This window comes from Pteropus medius, unplaced genomic scaffold (genome assembly GCF_902729225.1).
Source record: "Pteropus medius unplaced genomic scaffold, Ma_sr-lr_union100, whole genome shotgun sequence".
Lineage (NCBI taxonomy): Eukaryota > Metazoa > Chordata > Mammalia > Chiroptera > Pteropodidae > Pteropus > Pteropus medius.
In genome coordinates, this window is record NW_024340699.1 from 327,037 (window position 1) to 351,441 (window position 24,405).

General features: G+C 46.3%; 2 protein-coding genes across 4 annotated transcripts in view; one reads left to right on the top strand and one right to left on the bottom strand.

Moving 5' to 3' along the window:
* Positions 1 to 24,405, top strand: part of CYFIP2 (cytoplasmic FMR1 interacting protein 2) — a 112,933-nt gene that overhangs the window by 54,678 nt on the left and 33,850 nt on the right. For all 3 annotated transcript variants that reach the window (XM_039876528.1, XM_039876529.1, XM_039876530.1), the window contains exons 20-24: positions 43 to 151; positions 1,993 to 2,112; positions 6,945 to 7,144; positions 8,773 to 8,860; positions 23,320 to 23,463. In XM_039876528.1, the coding sequence (XP_039732462.1) occupies positions 43 to 151; positions 1,993 to 2,112; positions 6,945 to 7,144; positions 8,773 to 8,860; positions 23,320 to 23,463 (661 nt within the window). The remainder of the gene's footprint in view (positions 1 to 42; positions 152 to 1,992; positions 2,113 to 6,944; positions 7,145 to 8,772; positions 8,861 to 23,319; positions 23,464 to 24,405) is intronic.
* FNDC9 (fibronectin type III domain containing 9) lies at positions 10,299 to 12,360 on the bottom strand. Its single transcript, XM_039876533.1, has 2 exons — positions 11,995 to 12,360; positions 10,299 to 11,573 (listed from the first exon to the last, which is right to left on the bottom strand). The coding sequence occupies exons 1-2, from the start codon at positions 12,048 to 12,050 to the stop codon at positions 10,889 to 10,891; spliced, it is 741 nt and encodes a 246-aa protein (XP_039732467.1). The 5' UTR covers positions 12,051 to 12,360; the 3' UTR covers positions 10,299 to 10,888.

Genomic DNA, 24,405 nt, shown 5'->3' on the forward strand with positions numbered 1-24,405 from the left:
CTGCCCTGTTTTCTGGTCTCATTTAACTTTTGTCCTTTCCAGTGTTCTTCTGGATAAACGTTTTAGAGCTGAATGTAAGAACTATGGAGTCATCATTCCGTACCCACCATCCAACCGCTATGAAACGCTGCTGAAACAGAGACATGTCCAGGTAACACTGAGAGAAAGCCACCGTGGAGGCGGAACGGGCAGGAGGGAATAACTGGGGTATTAGCAGAGAGATCAGAAATCAGGGCTGTGTATTGCCCTGCGAACTTCTGAGCACAGGTGTAACACAGCCTGAGAATCTTAGCAAATAATGAAAAGGCCTTGGGCTGCCTCTGGTTCAAGTTCTAGGCTGCTCAACCCATCTGCAGCTCACCTCTGGGGAGCAGTGGCCACCAACGCCTTTGTCCCCCCACCGTTGGCTGCAGCCCACTTCCTTCCTTCAGGACTGCCACTCAGAAAAGGGTAAATCTATCCCTGAACAGCCTCAAATGCTGGCCTGAGTGAAGGAAAGCTGCAAGGCCTTTGAAACGAAGCATGTCGGGCTAAACCCAGCATAGAAATTATGATTTGTTTTTGTGGAGTTGGTTTCTGTTAACATTTGACCCCAGGTGTAGCGGAAATGCTGCCAAGAGCTGAGAAATATATCCCTGCTTAAAAATGGTAACGTGAGCCAGGCAGACAAAGCAGGAGATGCTCCAGCAGACTTTGGACCCCACTCCTAAGCCCTGCTGTCAGCCAAGTCGTGGTGAAATGGCCTCTACACTGTGACCTCTGCGTACTTATTACGTGGTCCATGGTGTTGGGGGAGAAGGTGCAGGTGCAAGAGGGCAGGGCCTCTGCTGAGAAGATGCCTAGAGGAAGAGGAAAGGGAACCCTGGGCATTCCCATTGCTATGGGAAATCCAAGGCAAATGGAGAATTGTAAGAGGAAAAAGAAGATTTTCACCTCTACCAGTAGTAGGAGCTCAATGCTTTGCCTTGAGCCTCTCAGAAACTTCTGGCTATCAGTTACCGATGCGGACAGAATTAGCCACAGGATATTAAGTACTGAGGACTTTATGTGAGTGCAGGGTGGTTATAAGGGGCCCTAGTCAGTGGTAGAAAATACACCCCAAAAAGCAATTAGAAAAAATAAAACAGTTAAGAATAACCTTTGGGCACCTACCTAGCAAAGTGCAGTGCACACGGCAGGTACTCAATAAATGTTTATTGCTATCTACATAGCATCTGCAGTAATGCCCATGTGTACCCCAGTAGAAACTGTTGTAAGCTATATTTTCCATCCTGTAACCAGCCTTTCACCCTCTTGCTTTTAAATCCATCCCCATATAGGCACGCGGTAGGCCCTTGCTGAGGGGGCTGCTATTTCCCGGTGACTCTGAATTGGGGCACAGGACAGATGCGGGAAGAACGTCAGGGCTAAATTTAGGATGTCAGCATTGCACGGGATGCCAGAGCCTGTCCTGAGCCTCTTATTACAGTCTGAATGACTTGTATCTTCCGTTGACGTTTTCTATTTCAAAACTACAGAAAAGTTGAAAGAATAATACAGCGAACACACATGTACTCTCCAGACAGGTCGCGATTATTGTTTTGCCACATTTGCTCCACTTTCTCTTTCTCGCGTATATGTTTTTTCTCTCTTATAAATACAGTAAATATACTGTAAATATACATAGTTTTAGAATATATAAATAACCTGTGAAAAATATATTTTTCAAATGTATACTTTTTTTCTTAGCCATTTGAGAGTAAGTTGCAGTCATGACACTTCAGCCCTGAATACCTCAGCATGTATCTCCCAAGAACAGGGACATTCTCTCTTAATCAAAATAAAATTGTCACACTCAGGAAATTTAATGATACTGTTTTCTACAGAGAGTCCCTATTTATCCTAGTAATGCCTTTTATACTTTCAACCCAATTTTTTGTCAGTGCACTGCATTTAGTTGTCATGTGTCTTTGCGAACCTTAGGTAGCTCTTCTCTCTCTCTCTTCCATCCAGCTCTTGGGTAGATCGATTGACTTGAACAGACTCATTACCCAGCGCATCTCTGCTGCCATGTATAAATCCTTGGACCAGGCCATCAGCCGCTTTGAGAGTGAAGACCTGACCTCCATTGTGGTAAGAGACTAAGGCCCTTGGGTGTTCCTCCCTGGGATTCCTCTGATAGAAGCCTAGCTGGGGGTTGTTATGAGCCTAGTACTGGGCCAGTTAAAGAGAAGTGCAGTCTCTTTCCTGTCTGAATAGAGTAGGCAAAAAAGGATCTTGAAATCTCTAGAGATGGCCCGCCTTGGGGTATAGCTCCTTGTCCTTTAAGATTCTACAGATCCTAGTAAGTAGGTGGGTGGTCCAATGAAGCTAGGGAAGGTTGCACAATAGCATCACCCTATGAGTGTGCAGTAGTACGGGGCCAGGAAGGGCTCTGTGCTCAGTTTAATGCTCTGCAGTCTCCATCTTGAAATTCTTCATAATTTTTTAACAAGGGGCCCCCACATTTTCATTTTGTACTGAGACCTGCAAATTATAGAATTGGCCCAAATGCACAAGCATGGAACAGGCCTGCTTCCTATTGAACAGCAATTTGAACTTCTCTCTGATAATTCTCTCTCCAAGAATTAGAATAAACTTGATCGATCAGACTTTAAGTAAATCAAAGGATATTTGCATAGTCTCAAATGATCTTCTTCAAGATATTTATTAACTACAAAGAGGGAAATAGTAACTTTACCCAGGGGAAACCTGGCAGATGCCATCTTAACCAAGAATCAAAGGTTAATATCAGCAGTAATAAGATATACTAATGTATCTCCTGACATGTATTCTTCTGTGGTATTCTTGCCAAAACGCATAATCTTAAATGACATTTTTTTTTTAAAGTGAACGATACTTTCCAAAAGCATCCAGATCATATAGATAAAGAAAGACTAAAAACTGTTAGCAATTGGAAAAGACTAAAAGACACTAAATGCAACGTGGGATCCTGGACTGAAAGCTAGAACAGAAAAAAGGGCCTTTGTGGAAAAACGGGTAACATTCAAATTAGGTCTGCCATTTGGTTCATAGTATTGAACCAATGTTAACTTACTACTTTTGATAATTATGCTGTGGTTATGTGGGATGTTAACATGGGTTAACCTGGGTCAAGGATATTCAGGAACTCTGCTGCTTTTCCTTATATGTAAGTCTAAAATTCTTTCTAATGAAAAGGTTTTGTATTTTTTTTTTTTAAGTAGACAAAATAATAAAAAAAAGTGCTTAAGAACTAGGGCTCTAGCGTCAGAAGGACCTGCAGCCCCAGCCTGGCCCTGCCGCTTACAGCTAGGTGACCTTGGCCAAGTTATTCATCTTCTAAGCCTGTTTCTCCATCCACACAATGGAAGAAATGTTGGAATTCACCTCATAGCGTCGTCATAAGGATAAGATGAGATACCGCCTGCAAAGAGCTTCGCCTCGTTTCTTGCACTTAATAAATAATAGCTTATAGGGAAACAAATGAGAGGAACATAGAAGTTTGGGGCTGCAGTGAAACATTCTCAGAGTGAATTTTCAGCAGTACTTAGTGAGAGGACATGACCCATCTGCCTACCTAAGACCTGGGTCACGTACTCTAAGAGACTGTAATATAGTACACATTCTTCTGGGAGATCTATTTTAAGAAATAGATTTTTCTTTGTTTATGCCAAAATGTTAGCAGCGATTATCTCCAAGTGGTGGGATTTTTGTTTTCATTTTTTGTTTAGCTGTATTTTCTAGTTTTCCAGTAATATGAATGAGCATATCTTAGGGGAAAAAACAGGTTCGAGGTGCATGTGAGTGTCCGTGACCTCTCCTCGCCCCTTAAAGGCACTCAGTGTTCTTTCAGTGAAGAACAAAATCAAAACAGCAGTGAAAACCCTTGTTTATCAGGTGAGGACAATGGCCCCCAGGAGAGTGGCCACTTCCTGCGAAGCCCTTGCAGAGGAGACCCCAGGGGCGCTCTTTGCTGTGGGGTCAGGAGGCCCCGCCTCACCTCTGCTGAGAAGCTTCTGCCTCTTCTGAAAAACGAACCAAGGAATGTGCTCCCCTCGGCCCTTCCCTCCACCGTGGAAACTCTATTCTGAGATGGGGAGGCAGCTTGATGCCAAGTTGGGAAGGGTTGCAGAGATTTCTTGTCAGTCACCCTCCTCCTACACAGCTGAGCGAATAGATTCTCCAGATCTGGTGCTGAAGTTTAGAGCAGGCAGCCCGCAGATTGTGTTTTGTTTAGGCTGCAGAGCGTATTTGAAATTTCCAGCCAACATTTAACATTTGGAAGAATTTGCGTAAAACTGCAGAAGCTCTGGCAGCACCAGACCAACCTTCTCAGATGGCAGCAATTGCCTAACGATGACTAGACGTCCCGCGGTCAGCCGGGCTGGGTGCGCTCTCTTTGGTTCGCCGCAAGCCCCACTGGCACACTTCAGTCACGTGAGAGCCCTGATCTTCTCACCCACCTGGCACCACAGAGCTGGTTAACAGTCACATGTGGCTGACACTCAGGTTTTCTGGTTGCCATTGAAGAGTTCTTCCCGCTGCTTCTCAGAAGTTGTCCATATAAGTATCTTAATTTCCTCAGCGAGTTGACTTTACTGTAGCATGCTGAGAAGGCACCTGAACCACTCACATGGCCTTTCAAACCCTCTGCACCTCGATGCGCTGAGTCCTGCATCTCGCAGGCAAGGGCCCTCCCGATGCGGGAGGCGGGAGGAACGCAGCTGATGCAAAAGCACAGTTCGGACACGTAACAAAGAAACAGCCCTGTGCCGTCACGTGGCAGGAGCCGCACTGCCCGCAGTCGGCAGAGTTAACGAACTCTCCCTCCGTCTTCCCTGTCGACACTGACACACAGAACATTAGAACAGAAATTGTTCCCTGATTTCTCATCTGTGGTTATCTTCTAGGTAACACAGTCCCTCAGCGATCTTAGAAATAAACTCATCAGCGTTTATTTCTTTTATTATTATTATTATTTGTTTGTTTGTTTGTTTTTTACCCATCCTAAGTGAATGGGAGCAAAGATAACGAACAATCCAGCTAGCTAGGCCTCAAGAGACAAGCAGAGAGCTGATTCCATATATCTGCCCTTCCCTACTGCATGGCATAGAATGATTGGAATGTTATTCTTCCAGCTGCCATTCCAGAATTGGAATCCAGACTTTGACCTTCTTTTTAAAAATGGCAGGATCTGCCATCACTAAGCCCGATCCTGAAGTGGCAACCATCAGATGGAGTTACTAGCAGCCCTGCCTTTCTCTGCGCAGGGCGTCTCCCGTGTGCCACCGACAACCCGGCCCCCTGACTGCCTCCCGCCCCAGCGTGTCTCACTCACCTGGCCTGTCTGGCCTCTACAGCCAATTTAAATTTGCAAGCTTGAATCCAGTTCTAAAATCCCAATTTAGAGCCTTAGAATCTGAGTTTCGGAGCAGTAAAGCAGCAAAGATTGGAAGTGTGGCCTGGGGCTTGTACCTGACCACGCTTGGGACCCCAACCAGGATTAGGGGGCCTTGTGACTGATGAGAATAAAACTGAATTCCTGATATGAGGCTGTGACTGTAGACAACTGAGCTCCAGGTTCCAGCCGTTAAAGGAGTCTCTCTAGCTGTCCCACCACCTGGCCATGTTCTGGTGAACTGCCCTTTCGATGTGTTTGTTTTTTTTTTTTTTTTTTTTGCTTTTTATGCTGTAAAACCAGCTTTATTTTTCAAAGGGCTTTCTCAGCAATTGCTTCCTTACTCCTGACAGCTGTGTCATAGAGGCCAGACACACATGATATTGATCAGAAGACCTGGATTCACTACCTAAGCCCTGTTACGTGTCCCCTGTGTGACCTTGGACAAGTTATCTAGCCCGCCAAGCCTCAGTTTTCCCCTCTATGAAACGGTCGGTTGTGCCCATCTCAAAAGACAGCGTAACCACCACAACATAGGAATGTCCTAAAGCATCTCGAAGAGGGCCGCCTTCTCTCCCTGCACAAGACTGTGCTCTGTTTCTTTTTGACAGCAGTGTGATAAGGGACTAAAGTGAGCCCAGAGTGTTTGACCCCCACTTTTAATCCCCAGCAAAAGGCAGTGTTCTGGGCGTCTGGAGAGTCTCCACTCTGCTCCTATTCTCTGCCCGAAGGTGGGATTCCAACAGTCAGGGTCCACGGCTCACCCGGGTCCCTGGTCGTTGTGGGTGGATGACAGACTGCTTGCCAGTGGCTTACAGCCACACCTCTGCCAGCATGACCTTGTGTGACTGAGGGGCCTACAGTCCAGAGGAGGGATGTTCTACCTCCAGCTTTTTAAAAAATTGCTATAGGTGTTATACAGTGGATAAGAATGTGGATTTTGGAGCCCAACTTCCTGGATTTGAAGCCAAGTTACTTCTCAAAGCCTCAGTTTCTGTATGTGTAAAGTAAAGACAGCAGTAATACTAACTTTATAGGGTTTTTTGAGCTAAATGAGTTAACGCAAAGTCTTTGGCACATATTAGGTTGAACTGTGTGAAGTTACTAATATTCAATTGTTTTTAACCTAAAAAATTAGTAGTTTAATGAGTTCTGACCTAATAGTAAGCACCTAGTGGGTGGTAGCTCTTATGATTACTTTCTGCAGGGCAGAAATAGAGCCTCTGTGATAGCCAGTCCCCACTTCCTTTTACTTGACTTGTGACACTGAAGGGCGACAATCTTTTTCTCACAATATGGAAATGGGAAAACAAATAGGCATGCGTTCTACTCAGAGGGGTGCAGGTGTAGTCAGTGGTCCCCGTGCTGGGGCAGGCATGCAACTTCTCTCAGCCGTTCCTTCCACTCCTCAGAGGAAGGGAACGTTGTCACATGCCCCCGTGGGGCTTCCGGTCCCCATGTCGGCAGTTGTGAGGTTGCCCGTGGGGCTCACGCCTACTGTGAGGTGAGTGCCAGTCCTCAGCAGCCGCGGGTTCTCTCTGGCCAGGAGCTGGAGTGGCTGCTGGAGATCAACCGGCTCACGCACCGGCTGCTGTGTAAGCACATGACCCTGGACAGCTTCGACGCCATGTTCCGGGAGGCCAACCACAACGTGTCCGCCCCCTACGGCCGCATCACCCTGCACGTCTTCTGGGAGCTGAACTTCGACTTCCTCCCCAACTACTGCTACAATGGGTCCACCAACCGGTAAGAGAAACCCTGTGCAGAGAGGCTGGGGCAGGGTGGGCCGGGGAAACAGCCATCTGCCTTCTCCAAATGAGGACAGGCATAGGTGTCAGTTCAATCTTGCAACAGGCATCTCACAGAGCCCCTCCTGGGTGCGGCTCTGTGCTGGAGCCGAGGATGCCACGGTGAGCAAGCAGATGCCTTCCTGCCTCTTGGAGCCTTCAGGCCAGAGGAGAATGCAGGTGATAAAACAATCACACAAAAATGTACTGTTAAAAGCCATGAACTTAGAGATAGAAGGAAGCCTGCAGAGCCCTGAGAGAGAATGACAGGAGGGAAGCAATACAAACCCCAAGAGAGGCTTCCTCCTCTGAGGAAACGTGGTCGCGTTGAGACGTGAAGGATGAGTAGGAATAGATAAAACAGAAAGAGTATTCTAGGCAAAGTTGTAAGGAGCTGAGTCTGGTGAGGGTGGAGCAGATGGGGTGGCGAATGGCGCCGTGAAAGATCCTGTAGGACGCAGGAGGAAGCAGAACTAGACCATGTGCGACTTCACAGCCCACGTTCGGATCAGGCATTTATGAACCTTGCAAGAGTTTAAGGAAGAGGAGTGACATTATCCGATGGTACTTTTAAGAGGACATCCACATATGGGAGTGCACGCATGCAAACACAAACACAAATGGACGTGCAGAGCACACACATGCATGACAAACTAGAACATGCCTCCTGCAGGGTGCACATGGCCCTGGGCCAGGAACCAAGGTAGAATCAAGACCTAATCCCTTATCTCCACAGTGATTCAAAAGCTGATGGAAGAGGTGAGACATACATGCAAAACAAGTGCCTAGGAGTGAGCAAAATGTATGTCTTTACAGGTCTTCTCAGTATCCCCAGGGCTGGTATTAAATACGTTTGTATTGAATGTGCGGAAAGGTCTGGGAGGAATCCTCAAATGCGCCTGAATCCATGCACTTACCAAGAAGCGCTTCCTGTTCTCGAAAGATTTGGGACTTTCAACCCTCTTGAACAGAAGTCTGTAAACCCTGGTCCACAAGCCATCTCTCATTCCCCACTATTTTTGTACAGCCCATGAACAAAGAATAGTCTTGACATTTTTTTAAAAAAAAAATCCAAAGAAAAATTCTACTTTGTCGACATGTGGAAATTATTTGAAATTCATAAAGTTTTAATGGAACGCAGCCATGCTCATGTGTTTACTATTGTTTATGGGTGCTTTCATGCTACCAGCAGAGCTGAGCGATTGTGACTGAGACCATCTGGCTGGCAAAACCGAGAATATTTGCTATCTGGGCCTTTACAGAAAGAGTTTGCAGAAATCTGCTCTTGAGAAGCAAACCCGGGGGTGGAGAGGTGGAGCCCTGGCAAAGGCCATTTGCAGGCCCGGATCCTCTCACTTTCTGGCCTACTGTCCTGAGCAGCTGCAAACCCTGAGCCAAGGCTGTGAATCTGGAAGAGAGACAGTAGCTGAATGGGAGTATGTCAGAGGAGTTTGGCGCCTTTATAGGCAACCGCCTAAGGAACAGTGTGGTCGCCCTTGGTCAGGAAGGGCCCCCACTATGTCGTGTCTCCTGAAGAATAACATTAGGACCCAGTTAACTCCTGTCCCATCTCTTTTCTTCTGCTAGTTTTGTCCGGACTGCCATTCCTTTCACTCAAGAACCGCAAAGAGATAAACCCGCCAACGTCCAGCCTTATTACCTCTATGGGTCCAAGGTGAGTAGTCTTAACCTGTGTCCTACTTCTGAGACAGCTAGTGAGCAAAAGCAAACAGAAAAGTGATCCCCAAATCAGAAAAGCAAGAAGGTGTGGAGATGACGAGGCGGCAGTCAGATGCAGGTGGAAGCGACAGCGAGTGTGTTCATCTTTATTTGTTCACGACTAGCAAGGATGGGGGCGAGGTCAGACCAGGGGCTGGATCCTGCATGGGATCCCGCACGGGAAGTGTTTGGGGAGGTGAGTGGGGTCATGGGTGCACGGGGCTTCTCATCGTGACATTCCGTCTCCTCCCGTGTCTCAGTGGATTCATTGAGGTATCTTCCTGTCATCCTGGGATTTGCGCTTCATAAACATAAGGGCTCTGCAGACAAGAAGCAGTTGGGAAGGTGACATTTTGAAGGAAATCCAGTTGACTGGTGCTAGAGCTGGAGACAGGTCTTCTCCTGTCTCTGTGTTGCTCTGTTCACACGCACCCATCCTGACATGAACTAAACATCTCAAATGGTACCCTGTTCTAGATCTTCAGTCCTCTGCCAGTCACTAAACAGACATTTATGAAGCACCCGGTATAGGCCAGACACTGGACTAGATTTTTCATGGGGGGGATATTATATTAGAGATTAAAATAGACAACATCTCTGCCCCCTCCTCAAGTTCCGTCTCCACACCGGTGGTGGCGACGAGGAAACAACGTTCGCAAAATCTCATCGATGCCGTGACATTCATTTTGTACTTTGGAGGTTTTTATGAGAGGACTAAAAAATGCCACTGAAAGGGTGACATGCCAGTATTGTTCTTTGTGATAGAATAAAAATGTCTACCTTTGACCCTATTTTCAAAGGTCGTCACAGATGAACTTAGAAGAGGAACTGACCGGGTAGATATAATATTGTTAGGAAATGTACTCTTGTAAGTCGGGGAGCCCTGGGTTGGGAAGTGTGATGAGCCAAGGTGCATCTCCACCAACCGAGCCTCCAGGAGGGGCTTACGAGGTCTTAGGTGATTCCGGGAGAGTGCAGGTATCTTTTTCAGGACAACCAGTCTGGTCAAGGCAACTTTCTCAAATCAGAGGATGCTTACAGAGAGCATCTTAGATAGTTTACAGACAGGGCATTAAATACTAGTGACTCACAAAATGAAAACATCTCCCTTTTCAATTCTCTTTCAAACCTCGTGGATTTTATCAAGGAGAAAGATGTACGTTGGTGCTACTGTGCCTTTAATACCTCTCCAACTCCTGCAGCTCTCTCTTTTTATCAAAGATGAAAGAACAGGCCTTAAGCTCAGAGCCTTTAGTAGGCAATAATACCTACGTCAAATTTAATATTATTTTGTTTTCGCTCTATTTCTTCTTATGTCTCTTCCCTTCTATTTATGGCAGGAAGGTGCTAGTTTTTCATTTTTGGAGTAATATAAGGCTATCTTTTACAATAAGTTTAAGTTTAAAAATGAGTCGATTTAAAGAAAATATATTGTTAATAATAGTAAAGATAATCTCTGATTTAAAAACAATGGGGATGGGGTATGAAGTGATATGTCATTGCCTGAAAGTTGGAAAAAACTCTAGAGCAAGCCTCTCACACCTTTCCAAAATAACCTGCACAGTAGCAGAGGAGATTTGACATCTACCTGCCTCCGCTGACCGAAAGCATAACCCAAAGAGCCCATCTTCAACTCAAAAAGTTCCTTAAGTATTGTGTTTTAAGTCATGCAGATTTCACTTTCTACATTATAATATATTCATGTTTGTTTTAATATTAAGATAACGTTTTTAATTCCTAACTGCCCCCCTGCCTTGATGGACACTCCTAAGAGATGCCATGACCCTCCCTTGGCACATCACGGGGGTATATGTCTTCCAGCATGAGAAGCTTTGTCACAGGGCATTCATCAAACCTGGGTGATCTACGAAGACACTGACATTTGAAGGGAGACAAGTGGATAGTCTACAGACACATTTTTACCAAAGATCTACTGTGTGGAGGGCTTTAAGCTACATGACATGGGCTGCTTCCTCCCCACCTCTCATTCCCCAAAATGAGGCAGAATGGCAGGTCGATCGCCACCCTCCCTGTGGAAGGCACCCACGGGTGCATCACGGTTGCCTTCTGCTTCAGCTTCCTGTTCTGCTCCAGCTCTAGAATCCTTGCGTGGCATTTCCACCAGGGGGAGCCCCTGCAGGTCTTCCTCCCTCTGACCAAGAGCCGGGGCCTCCTCTGGCCATCTCACCAGCCCATTGGCTTCCTCCATGTGGCCAGCTCTGTAAGACCAACGAGGCTCATGGCAGCGGATGCACCAGAACTGGAGGCAGATGAAAGCTAAGACGGCTGTGAAGCAGGCCAGCAGAATAGCCATCAGCACCCACAGGGAGATCTGGGGGTCTACCAGGGAGCTTCCAGCAGCCAGCGGACTCTTATCCAGAGTGTGGAACATGGTGCAGTAATGCCTGTAGGGAAAGGCAACCTTCTTGCAGCTGATGCACAGGAAGTAGAGAGTGGAAGGGGCAAGGTGCTCCAGCACCACCGAGCTGATTGTTCGAGGCACCTTCTCCTCGTGGTGGAAGCTGTAGCGAAGATAGCCAGAGAAGATGCTGTTCCAGTTGGGCCTGTACATAATATGGTAATAGTCTTCCAGGCAGGGCTCCGAGGACGACCAGGAAATGATGGCTCCCGTGTAAGAAACGTTCCCCACCTCGATGTTCATCCTGATTCTGGAACCAGAATCAAAGTGAAGAGTGACTTCTCCTTGTTTAAGTATTTATTAATGATCATCATAGCCATCACTTACTGAGCATTCGAGATGGAGACTACTATCACCCCCATTTTACAGACAAAGAAATGGAGGCCAAGAGGTGACGTCATTCAGCTGGACATGTATAGCTAAACAATGGCAGAACGGAAGTCCACATCAGGGCTGCCTCATGCCAAAGCTGGTGGCCTTCAGGCCTAAAAAAGATGCGCCCACATTCCTCAGCCTCATCCCACCCTGGCTCAGATCTTTTAAATGTAACGTTGTTCCCAACCTTTAAAGAAGAAGAAAAAAGGGCAATAAAAGGAGAAATCAGGACAACCTCAGCGTCCCTAAGTTAGTCACCATAGATCTGTGAGCACCGAGTGAAGCAAGTGTTTTACCTAAATTTCCCTTCTGGACCTTCTGCATCTGCTGCAAGCGCTGTGAGCTCAGCCATCTAGAACATTCTGCCCACTGCTTTTTCAGCCTCTCAGTTCTTTCGCCCAAGGCGAGAGGGACTTGCTTCATCACTCACTGGCAGCTGATTTCCCCCCAAAGCCTCTGCTCTTGTTTTGTTTATTTGTGTTCTCAAAGCCAAGACACTCAGGAAATTAGTTTCATAGGTCAAGAAATCAGCTCCTACTACCAGCGTAACTGCTATTTTGAATACCACGGGTGCCGTAGATGTTAATACCGGTAATAACCGCCAACGGTGAGCAAGCAGCTGCTGTGTCGCTAGGTTTTCAACATGCAATAATAAATTTCCTTTATTCTCCATCACACCCTTTGAGCTAGGTCCCTGTTTTACAGATGAATGATCTGCGGTGACTCAGCTAATACGTACGAGACTCAGAGCCACTTAACCGCTGGATATCCAAATGCAAGGCTGCTAGGTTTAGTAATAGAATGTTACTGCGAAATGAGGTGCTGGTACTAAGACCCACTGCTGTTTTTCCAGACAAATCGAATGAGCCCTCTTCAGATTTCCAGCCCTCTTGCTTTGGTAAGAGAGCACCATCTTCAAGCCTTTTTGTTTCTTTTTAATTCTCTCTCCCTATCACTGAATTTCCCTAATCTAAAATTCAGGGTCAGCCATATTCGAGCTGTGTGTGTTCACATATAAGTCTCACCCAGCTCAGTTCTCTGCCCCTCCTCTCATGCGAAGCATAGAAGGTTTTGTTTTAGATTGCAATGACACAGTGAGAAGTAGTCGATCAGATTTTAACCAGAATTGGATATTAAGCCAAACCGACGACTATTTCAAGCTGCTCTCTCTCCTCCCTGTTTCCCTCCAACCTCTGTTTTCATGCTCGTATGCCTAGACCAAGAGGGTGAGCTGCAGAGAGACGTATGGCACTGAGTGATTTTTCAGTCCTTGATTTTCTTCTCTAAGGAACTCAAATGCTCAAGAAGGGGAACAGTTCCTTTCTCTTAAGCTGGAAATTTTCTCTCAGAAAAATGGGGAATGCAAGGGGACGAGACAGGTGTGCTCAGATTCCTCCAAGGGAAGTCATTGCGAAGGATACTAAAATGTTTGTCTCCTTATACATACCCATCCACTCCACCCCACGACCCCACACATCCCTATAAATACACTTCCCACCACAGTGAAAAGAGCTTAATTCATTACTAATGATATAGAGGCAACGGCTTTCGTATAACCCTTCCATCGGGAGTGATCGCGAATCCCGTTACTTGTCATGAATCTTTTCTCCTGTTTGCCTCACATCTGCTACTGGCCGCCTTTATGGACTGAGTTCCCAGCAGCAGATATTTTTAAGAGCTTTCTGTCAAGACATTAGCAGCATCCTCAGCTTTTAGGACCAAATCAGTTTCCCGTATTTATATTTCTTCCTCTGCTTCTATTTTGAAATTCCCCCTATTTGTAGCTATGCATATTACTGGCCCTCCTCCAAGCAGAGTGTGAAAAGAAAAGCCATTTCCATGTCCAAGAAGAGCCATTTATGTCCCTTACCTGATGCTTGCGGAGGATTCGGTTGGAGAGCGTAGCCTTCGGAGGCAGAGTGGATGCAAGCTGAGAGAATGGTGTCTTCCCTCCTCTGCTCCGGGCTCTCCTTGATGTCTCTCTTGCCACCGTCTGAGTAATCCAGCTGTCGCCCCCAATGCTCACATTATTCATTTCTTCAGATCAGCATCATTCACCATGGCAACCAGCAGGCATCTGTACTCACGATGCTTTCAGGGACCAGCCTGGAAAGGCTTTTGCCCAGTGAGAGGAGCTCTCGTTTATTTGGGGGGAAAAAAGGCTGACAGTCTGCTGCAGACTGATCCTCAGAGTGGTACTGATTCTTCCCGGGCTCCTAAATTTTCTCTCTAATTGGCTAATTATTGTTATTATTTTTTGCCCCGTCTAGACTCTCTTTGGACAATGGTTTCAAATGTAAAGATGCCTTTCTCAGTTATCCCACAATGAGAACAGTAATTTCATCTCTATCCCCTCCCACCCCCCCGCCTCCTACCCCACCTCTATATTCTCTTCTTTCTTTATCCCTGTCTCCTGTGGCATTACCAGGTATATGATATTGGTCAAGACTCTTTTATTCTCCAGGTCTTGATTCCATCATCATCCGTAAAGCTGTGGGCTTGGGCTAGATCAGGTGGCAGACAGAAGAGACGGGTACTACCCCTGTCCATTCCTGAACCCGCGTTAGGCTTGCTAAACCATCATGGTACTTGTACTAGGATGTTTTGAGTATCCCCCCAAAGTTCAGGTCTACCCAGAACCTCAGAATGTGACCTCATTTGGAAATAGGGTCTTTGTAGAATTAACTAGTTAAGGATCTCAAAACGATCTTATGCTGGATTTAGAAGGAGCACTCAGTCCAATGGCTGATACCTTTATAAGAGAAAGAAGAGGGAGCTATACCCACAGAGAGACACAAAGGGAGAAGCCACGTGAAGACAGGCAGAGATGGGAGTGATGCCACCATAAACCAAGGAATGCTAGGGGCACCAGGACCTGGAGGATGCAAGGAATGGTTCTCCCCTAGAGCCTTTGGAGGGAGTGCGGCCCTGCCCGTACCTTGATTTCAAGCTTCTGGCCTCCGTGATTGTGAGAGATTAAATTTCTATTGTTTTAAGCCACCACATTTGTGGTAATTTGTTATAGCAGCCACAGGAAACTAATACAGCACTCTTCGTTGGCCTCAGAAACACAACCTCAGAGTCCTTCTCAATACGAGCATCCCAAAAAACTGCTTATCAATCGATCAGTTAGAGTTGACACCAGAAATAGAAACTGTTTACTGTTCCCAGGCTGGATGATCCCCCAAGTTTCTTTTCTTTCAAGAATCCCGACTTTGCTTCCTTGCCCATTTCTCTCTCCCACAAAGGTGTCTTGGCCTCTGAGCTTTCGCCCTTCCTGTTCCCTTTGACCTTAAAAGAATACATTGCTCCCATTCTGTTGGAGATATCACAGGGCATGTTTGAAATAGAGGATGAGGTCCTGTCATCTTAAACCACCAAGTTTGAGGTAATTTATTACAACAGCCCTAGTTCAGATAGATTCAGACCTGAGTTATTTTACACAAAACATGTTTTTTTTTTTAGTCAGCTTTTTTTTCTTCTTGGTTCTTGGCCAAAGTATCCAAGTGAGCCCCTGGAGGCCTCCCTGTGATTCATATTAGCAATAATCGAAGAGTCACGAAGAGTTGCCTGGGGAGTCACAGACCCTGTCTGGCCAAGGGTCTCTGTGAGTCGGGATGTCCGGTCCCTTGATTAGATGTGGCTTTCCCGTGGCATTTCGTCTTCCCAGGACCTGTCTGAAGTCTCCGGTGATGCGAGCTAATGATGACTTCCTGCAGAGCATGAAAGCATCCTCTGCACAGGAAGGCCAGTGCGATCATTCGCTGGTGCCTTTTGAAAATGTTATTTCGAGGAAAATAAAAATACCAGAGTTAGGGAGCCTGTGGAGTGATGAGATAGAAGTCAAGCCTTTGCCATGGAAAATGGGAATCTATTTTTCATGCCCCCGGATGCCATTTTTGACACTGAGCTTTTTATGTGAGAACTTGAGACACTCAGAGAATGTGATGCCTAGACGTGCTCTGGCTTCACAGATCCTGAGAGAAGGGACAGCATTCCTCAGGCCGGGCCCCTGACTAGCGGCAGAGCCAGGAGTGGAGAGCAGGTCCCTGCCAGGGCTTGTCCCACTGCTCTGGACCATCGCCATCACCAGCAGCGCCCAGAAAGATCCAGCGCAGTGCTCGGCGAATGCGATCAATCATCCGGGGACACTCGCCTTGGGAGATCACACCCCATCCAAGCTCGCTCTCTCTGTACCTTCCAGGAGGCCCCTCTGCAGTGTGTCCAAGTTGTAGCTGTCAGGCCGGGTGGTGCCTGGCTGGTTTGCACCAGGAGTAAAAGACTGCCAGAGGACATCAGCAAAGGGACAGAGTGAGGGCTCCCCTCGGTCCCAAAGCCGATGGGCACCCAGGGTTCAGAGTGCAGGCCCCGAAACCCCAGGCTGGGTTCACATCCTGCCTGTGTGGCCTTGGACAAATTCCCTCACTCTTCTCGATTGGTTAACTCTTCCGTAAAAGGCAGATATCAGTAATACCTGCGCTGTAGCGCCAGGGCAATGAGATGAGGCCATCTCTGCAGGAATAGCAGCTGTGACTATTAAGAAGAAAAGGTCAGTGGGTCAGAACCATTTCCTGAGTTGGTCATAGCCTCGTCCAGAGGCTGTAATGGACAAGGTTGGCACCCATATATGATTCTTCCTTTTTTTAAAACAATGTATAGGCTTTTTGTATACAAATGAAAGAATACAGAAAAGCTCAAAGACAGTAGTCAAACCTTACAACTCAGAAATCACCATTGAGAACATTTTGGTGCATTTTACATGTGTTTCCTCATTTTACCCTTGCAACAGCTCTTCGAGGTAGGCCCTCTTATCGTCATTGCACAAAGGTGGGAAGCTGAGGCTCAGAGGGGTTATTAACATAGTGAGGCTGCGGCAGAGCAGCTCCCTAAGCCTAGGTGTGTGGGTCCCCGGAGCCAGAGCTCCAAGCAGGTCTCTTCGATGCACTGCCACTCAGCTTCTCCCCTTCTGCAGCCAGCAGTACTGAACACGAGCTCTGCCTCGTGGCTCTCTTCTCCTGAGAGGTCGAGACAGGGCTTCACAGCGTAGTGGGTTCTAGAGTGATGGGAACAGGCAAGGAACTAAAAGACCTCAGAGGGAACCCAGCCATCTTAATGTAGCTTACCGAAGCAGTGAAAACATCAAACGCATTTGGAGAAATTCTGTCAATACATGTTTTATGTTCTGGAGTCAGGAGTCTGGAGTCCAGATACACCTGCCTAAGAGCTCTGTCACATCAGGTAAGGCGTGATGTGAAATGTAGAAAACCTTTAACAGCTAGTTCGGGAATCAAAATTAGTACAGAAGTCAAAACTTTAAAAATACATTCTCTAAGTAAAGTAAATTACATAGAGTCTATCATGCAACTGCCTTCCAAGCAATATAGATTGTGGCACGAATCATTCTTTCAGTTGTACCGATAATTTCCCAGTAAATTTTCAGTCTTTAGAAATTGTTGGCGTGGTCACCACTAGCTAAATGATGAACCCATCTAAGCTGTGATTTGACCTCAGGGAAATTCATCAAACTCCTACGATACCTTCCCTCTAAGTCATGGTCCTTAGGTGCTTTGCTGTAGCAAGCTGGATACATCCCAGCCGGGTCTATACCTGGGCGCCAGCTCTTCCCCAGTGGCCTGGCTAGGGGAGTCTGCCTCAGCCCTGCCGGCAACAGCACCAGCAGTGCCCTCCACTTCACCGCTGACATCTCTGCTGACATCCCTGTTCTCGTATCTGAAGGGTCCTCCCCCCAGTCTGGAGAATTCTGTTATTTTGGTAGTTGGTACATACGGCAAGATATCATCCTGTATTTCACCTCAGGGAAGTCACTGTACTTAGATTCCTCCTCTGCCAAATGGGGATGATTGTCCCTGCCTTACCTGGTGCGGTAGGCCGATAATGGCCCCCAAAGGTGCTAGGTCCTGATCCTGGAAACTGGAAATGTTACTCAATTTGGAAAAAGGGCTTTGCAGAGGTGACTAAGTGAAGGATCTTAAAATAGGAAGATTGTCCTGGATTATCAGGGTGGGTCCTAAATGCCATCACAAATGTCCTTAATAAGAGGAGGCCGAGGAGGTTACTCACATACAGAGGAAAAGACCAGACTTCAGCAGAGACATTTGAAGATGGGAGGGAGGCAACCACAACCCAAGGAATGCTGGCTGCCACCAGAAGCTGAAAGACGCAAGGGACACATTCTCCCCTTGAGCCCCTGGAAGGAGTATGGCCCTGCTGACCTGATCTTGGCCCAGTGATACTGATTTCTTGAGATCTCACAAAATTATCTGTGGCTTCAGAACTATGAGAGAATAAGTTTCCGTTGTTGTAAGCCACCAGGTTTGTGGCCATTTGTTACATCGGCTACAGAAAAGGATTGTCCCTGGGCAGTTATGAAGGAATCATTACGTGAAAAAAGTTCATCAACAGAGAAGCATTATACACTTGTGTATCATCTTTATTATTAGGTTATTTTAAAAGTGACGACATTGGTTTCCTTCAGAACTTCGACATCCCTAAGTACTACAGTGTGGATAGGGTATCTCTGAACAGGAAGTTTTGGTTCCTGTTCTCCCTCTTGCCTTCTCCGAAGGACTTAATTCATAAGACAAGAAAGGAAGAGCATCATTTCTTGAGGGCTCCACAACAGCTGCCTTGAATCTTTCAGCCTCTGAGCTGAGAAGACTAAGAAGAAACCCAGATGATCGAGACCCAGCCCTCAAGCTCGCCAGATGTCACAAAGGGATGGACAGACACATCAGCAGTTTTTTCCACTCCCTAGCAATGGATTTGAACCTGTAACTCAGGAATTATCAGTCCTTTAGCCTATCTTAGCCTGTGATCTTTCCTGATACTGCTGTTTTATTAGTTCACCTGTGGTTTCAGAGCGTTAAGCTGCAGCTCCCTCTTGGACCTGAATTGGAGAGCCGGATTTGTGTTGGTGGGGCTGATGGTATTCACATTGCTCTGGAAAATTAGAGAAATTGTAACTAAAACAGGAAATTAGAAACAGTTTTAATTCCTCTTGGGATCTCTGAAAACAGCAGTTGTGATTCCAGAAAGCAGAGATGCAAATTGCTTGCAAATTCAGTTTGCCAAATAAATACGTCTCATTGTTTGGAATGGCTGGCCTGTGCTGACCATCTGGTAAAAGATAGAGGCCTTATGACTAATAGCCCATACACAACACTTAAAAATGGTTTAAATGGTAGCTTTTATGTTATGTGTATTTTATCACAATTTTTTAAAAAGTCTATATACAGATAATATTGCAGTGCCCAAGATCTGCCAGATCAAAGTCACCATATTTTTTCTCCCAAAATATTATTTTGCCTTTTTCAAAAAATGCACATCTATGTCACACATTAATAATAAGGCTCTTATTCCTGAATCAAGAATGTTTATTTCTTGAGATCTCATAAAATCATCTTTTTTGTGCATTATGGATTGTGCAAGCTTGTTTAGCTCAGTTTTGAGTGAGCCATTTTAAATGTACTTGGTTTCTAAGGCAGGCCCCTGGGTTGTATTTGAGTCAGTTAGCAGGACTATTTCAGTGTGTGAGAAATTTATAGCATGTTTCTAATGTCTCAAGTCATGTTACATTCCTGTTTTTCTTTGCCTGACCTCAGAAAATGCCCAGGCTCCCATATTCCCACATTTTCTCAATAGGGCCCAGCCTCCTACTGAGCCAGCAGGTAGATGGGTGCCCTCGGGGGTGTGTGCTTTTCAGCATGTGTGTGTGTTTTCTCCTGCATGGGTGTGGTGTATTGGGGCAGGGGGAGAGGGAGGGGTGCTTGTTCATCTAGAAGGATTTGAATTCTGCTCAATTCATGCTGGTTCTGCCTGTGCTTGGGCCATCAACTGAGGCCTAAAATTCTGGTCTAGACCAGATTCCAAAACTGATAGAGAAACATCAACAAGAGGCCACCTACGTGCATTGGGTAGGTCTATAAGGCGGACTTTTTAAACCCTAGTGTGTGGTAAAACAATTCCGGAATTGTTCTCTTCTGCCTAGAAGGGGAATTGGGGAGGGCTGCTGAACCCTATGTATATTTTTATTTGTGTTTGCCGGAAAGTGCTGAAGGAAACTTGATACCAGAAGCTTCTTGGGTGGGAGTGAGGGTTAAGAAGACTGCTAATGAGAATGAGCATCCAGGAAGATCACAGTGGCGCGTGCACCTCTGAAGGAAGCATTAATCACTTCTATTCCAACCCTCGACCCCAGGCAGGTTTCCTTCTAGCAGTCCCATGCTGTGTTTCTCAACCTCCTCTCAGATGCTTGCAGCGGCGGAGGCCTGCACTCCCAGCACAGTCTGTTGTTGGACAGCTCCCATTTTATGATGCTGTAAATATTGAGCAAAATCTGCATTTTGGGTGCATTTCATCAGCTGGTTCAGCTATATCCTCTGTCACATCCCCATATGGGATATCCGCTGTTTTGTGTAGAACTGTACCCCATGTGTGTGCTCCCACATGTGTCTCTCCATGCAGAGAATCGTGTCTACTGGGGAAATTTTGACCAAGAAGCTGTATTTCCTTAGTCTTTGCTTACCAACTTATCAAACAAAGTAATATTAATAGCTGTTATTGCAGTGATTACATCCGATGTGCCAGGCACCATGCTCGGCGCTTTCTATATGTTCTCATTTAAACCTCCAACAACCCCGTGGAGTTGGTATTATTATCTTTCCTTAGGGAAAACCGAAGCTAAGAGAAGTTAAGTAATTTGCTCAAGAGAGGTTAAGTAATTAGCTAATTTGATCATTTAGCTAGTAAATTTATGGACCTGGAATTTGAACTCAGGTGTGCCCACCCCAGTTTATAACTCAAGGCTCAGACAAAGCAAAAGAAAAAAAAAATCATAGAATCAGAGGGAAAAAAATAAAGTAGCTGATTGCTTTCTGTCTCCTCCAGGGATATGCATCTGAAAGTACCCTGCTGCTCAGAAATGCCTTTCATGGGATATTTGAGAGGGGGTGAAGAAGTGCCCAGCGCTTTACTGGCTTCGGAGTGGAGGCCTGGAGTGCCTGGTATGGGTGGGGGGTGGAAGGAGGTTCCAACAGCCCGCGTACTCTGTCAGATGCCCCTCGGGGCCCTGAGCATGACCAGAGATCACTTTTCCCGCTGCAGGCTTGAGCATCAGCCATCTTCAGAAGAAAAGTAAAGCTTTGGGTTTTTTAATCTTGGAAAACAAATGTTGGGAAGTAAATTAGGCTATGATATAGTCTAGTGGGTCTTTTAATTTACTTTTATATTGACATATAATCATATCTAGTAAAAAAAATGCGCTCAGTTCAGGCTGCTATAACAGGAATACCGTCAATGAGTGGCTCAAACAGCTTTGATTTATTACCTGGAGATGGGAAGTCCAAAATCCAGGTAGCAGCAGACCCAGTGTCCAGTGGGTGCCCACTTCCTGGTGTGCAGAAAGCCTTGTTAAGTGTACACATACTTAGTTTCATGCATTTTGACCAGTGTGTACATCCGTGTAGTCAACAGCCCAAGCCACACGTAGGGCATTTCCATCACCTAGAAAGTTCTCTCACCGCTTTCTGGTCAATCGCTTCTCCCACCGGAAGTAAACCATGGTTTGCTCAGTGTTGGCTCTATTCTTCATCCCCAGATGAGAAACAGGGGTACAGAGCGGGGCTTTGGTACCCGGGCTAGAACCGAGATGCGCCCTCCAAGGAAAGTCATCCCCTCCTAATGTTCTGCGCGCTCAGCACCTCGCTCGCTTCGCCCTGTTTGATAGGTGTTCCTGTTCCAAAGACACTGGAGTGGTTTACGCACACACAGGAAGTGACATGGCCTGGCCCCTGGTTGGCTAAATCCAACTCACATACTTGGGGATTTGCCGAACATTGACTTCAGTGAACATCACGCTCCCAAATCAGTTATAGTTTCTTCCCTGCACAAGCCATTCCTGCCCCGTAACATTTAGAAACCTTTAGTAACCACTATAAGGGAACCCTGCGCCAGGTTCAGGCAGAGTTTACTGTGACATGTGACAGCACATCGGTGCCAACTGCCGAGACTGCTCTTCCTCATATTCTGAGCCTCCCCACGTGCGGACATTAGCTTGCCAAACAAACCATTATTCAGCCTGCTGGGTGAGTGGGTGTTCTGATTCCTCGCAAATCCTTGCTTTGAGCGGGTCCTCCAGTTACATTCTTCGTGTATCCTTGTTATTAGGGGCTGCTATCATTATGATGCTTGCTTTGTAAAGTTTAGAATAACTCATACTTAACGAGAAACCTAAACTGAACATAATTCAATTTTCCCTTGGTGGCTCCAGAGGGAGTTGAGACTTTTGCAGCCCTCCAAAAGTGTCATTACAGTTCCTATTTAATTCAGGTAAGGTTTCTAATTAGCCAACTAATAGAAAATTTCACTTAATAGAATATTGGATGTGGTCTTCAGATATTTGCATGGTTTGTGTTCAAGAATTTTACAATTCTGGGTAGGAAAATTACACTCAGAACTAAGCTTTGAAGTGAAGCCTTATTTAAAACCAGTTATGGTTTATAATAGAATTCAGCTCCCAGGATCCACCATTGTAAGTAGAGGTTAAGGACATGGGCTTTGGAACATGACCTACCTGGATGCAGATCAGGGCTCAGTTACCCTGTGTGGCTTTGAGCAAGCTACTTACCACCCTGAGCCTCAATTCCCTCATCTGTGAAATGGGGCTGAGAATTGCCCACAACCATATGTTCGTTGTGTGGATTAAATGAGAATGCACGTGGAGAGCTTTGCAAAGCCTGACATTCTGTAAGCGGCAGCATTTCGAAACAAAGTCAGCGATAACTTTGCAGTCTCACCAACCAAATGAGACCAAGTTAGGGACCTATATTTTGGTCATATATTCTGAGACACACTTAAAAAGATCCTGTTTTCATCGTGTCTCATAAGGGTTCTGAGGACAGTGGAGGTGGCCAGTCAGTGGCCAGGGCTCTGAGCCCCCAACTGGCACCCACACAGGGCAGTTCTGCTTTGGTCTACGTCACATACTAGTTCCTGTGATGGCTTTTTTCTTTTTTGGACTCTACTTGAAAAGTTAGGAAACCACTGATTTAATCCAACCCCCTCCTTTTATAGATGAAGAAACTGGTTTTCCCACACACTCAGCAGAGGTCTCCCGACCCCCAGGCCTAGACCCCACCCTGCTAGAGAGGGAGGCAACTGACAGTAGAAGAAGATGACATTGAATCAGCCATTGAGTTTTCACATGGTTCTTTCTGCCAGTTTCTAGTACCAAAAATGTCTCTACAGAAAGAAAATCATCCGTTTTGCCCCTACACCATGGCTCAGTGGGTAAAAGTCCTGGTTTGTGTGTGGACACTCATAGGTAGCAAGAGTCTCTATAAAAAAGATATGAACCCAGACATGCTTTTCCCTCTTCGGCTGGGGGTCCACTGCTGCTTCTAGTGACCTTTGCTCCATCCTGTGGCCACTGGCCACACCTCTCTCCATGGCCAGCATCTTCAGACACAGTCATGGGATCCCCAGTGAGAGCACGCAGATGACATCGGGTTTCCATCCTTTCTATCGACGAAACGTCTCCCACCAGGACTCAGGCCGGCGTCCAGTCAGCGCCCAGCCACTTACTTTGTATTCCTGTATTGCAGCCTCTCAACATCGCCTACAGCCACATCTACAGCTCCTACAGGAACTTCGTGGGGCCCCCCCACTTCAAGACCATCTGCAGACTCCTGGGTTACCAGGGCATTGCCGTGGTCATGGAGGAGCTGCTGAAGATAGTCAAGAGCTTGGTAAGGAAGGGCCTCGCAGCGGCCTGGGACGACCCCAGTGGGCTTGAGGGGAACAAGATCTGCTGTCACCTTTTACCTGGCTTGGGAAATCGAGTCACAGCCCTTTCTATAGGAATCGCCAGAGAATCCTTTGCCTTAATCCCTTGGTTCCTGTTACCTGTCACTCTGTTACATTTCTGTGCTGCTTCTGACTACTTCTGGCTGTGCCTCTTGTTTTCTGACCCTGAGCTCACTCCTTGTACTTGATGACTGAACTCAGCAATCCTGACCAATCCCCTTAGGGCCTAGTAATGACTGCTGGTACTCCCCGCCTGTGCAGTGTTATTACAATATGACAAACTCATGACCCATGTGCTACCATGTTCCCCTCCCATACCCATTGCAGACATCTCTGATTAATCACCACACCTCTTCCCCTTGGGATTTCTCACTAACCACTCCTACTAATACTGCACTGGCCTCAAGGGAATTCTGTAACCCTTTACCACCATTGTCTCCGCCGCAAATATGGTCATCTGAACCTTCATTTAATTCCCCACCATACTGCTGAAGCAAGGCTGAAACACTTAAAACAAGATTTTCCTGAAAATTTGAAATAACAAAAGAAAAATAATGTATAACTGTATCAGGCATGGCAAACAGGACTCACCTGCTGACTTAAGTCCCCTGGTAGCAGCTTCTTCGTAGAGCCATGGATGGTTATGGATTACGAAGCTAAATCCAGAGTTAAACAGGAAAAATGTGGTAATTGGTTAAAGATTTATCCCTTGGACAGGGTTAAATGTGCTATGTATTTTCCATGCTTAAATTAGATAATGTGTCTCGGTCTCCACAGCTCCCGGCCCCATTTTATTTTAGCTCTTAGTCTGGATCTCATTGAAGTTCCCCAACCCCAGGAAGGACACCGTGCCTAGAAACTGCCCTCCTTAAAGTCTGTAAGCC

Coding starts and splice junctions, on each gene's coding strand:
- FNDC9 (XM_039876533.1), bottom strand. CDS start 12,050: ATGGCTGAGCTCACAGCGCTTGCAGCAGATGCAGAAGGTCCAGAAGGG. Junction 11,574..11,994: donor GGTCCAGAAGGGAAATTTAG/GTAAAACACTTG, acceptor TTCTGGTTCCAG/AATCAGGATGAACATCGAGG.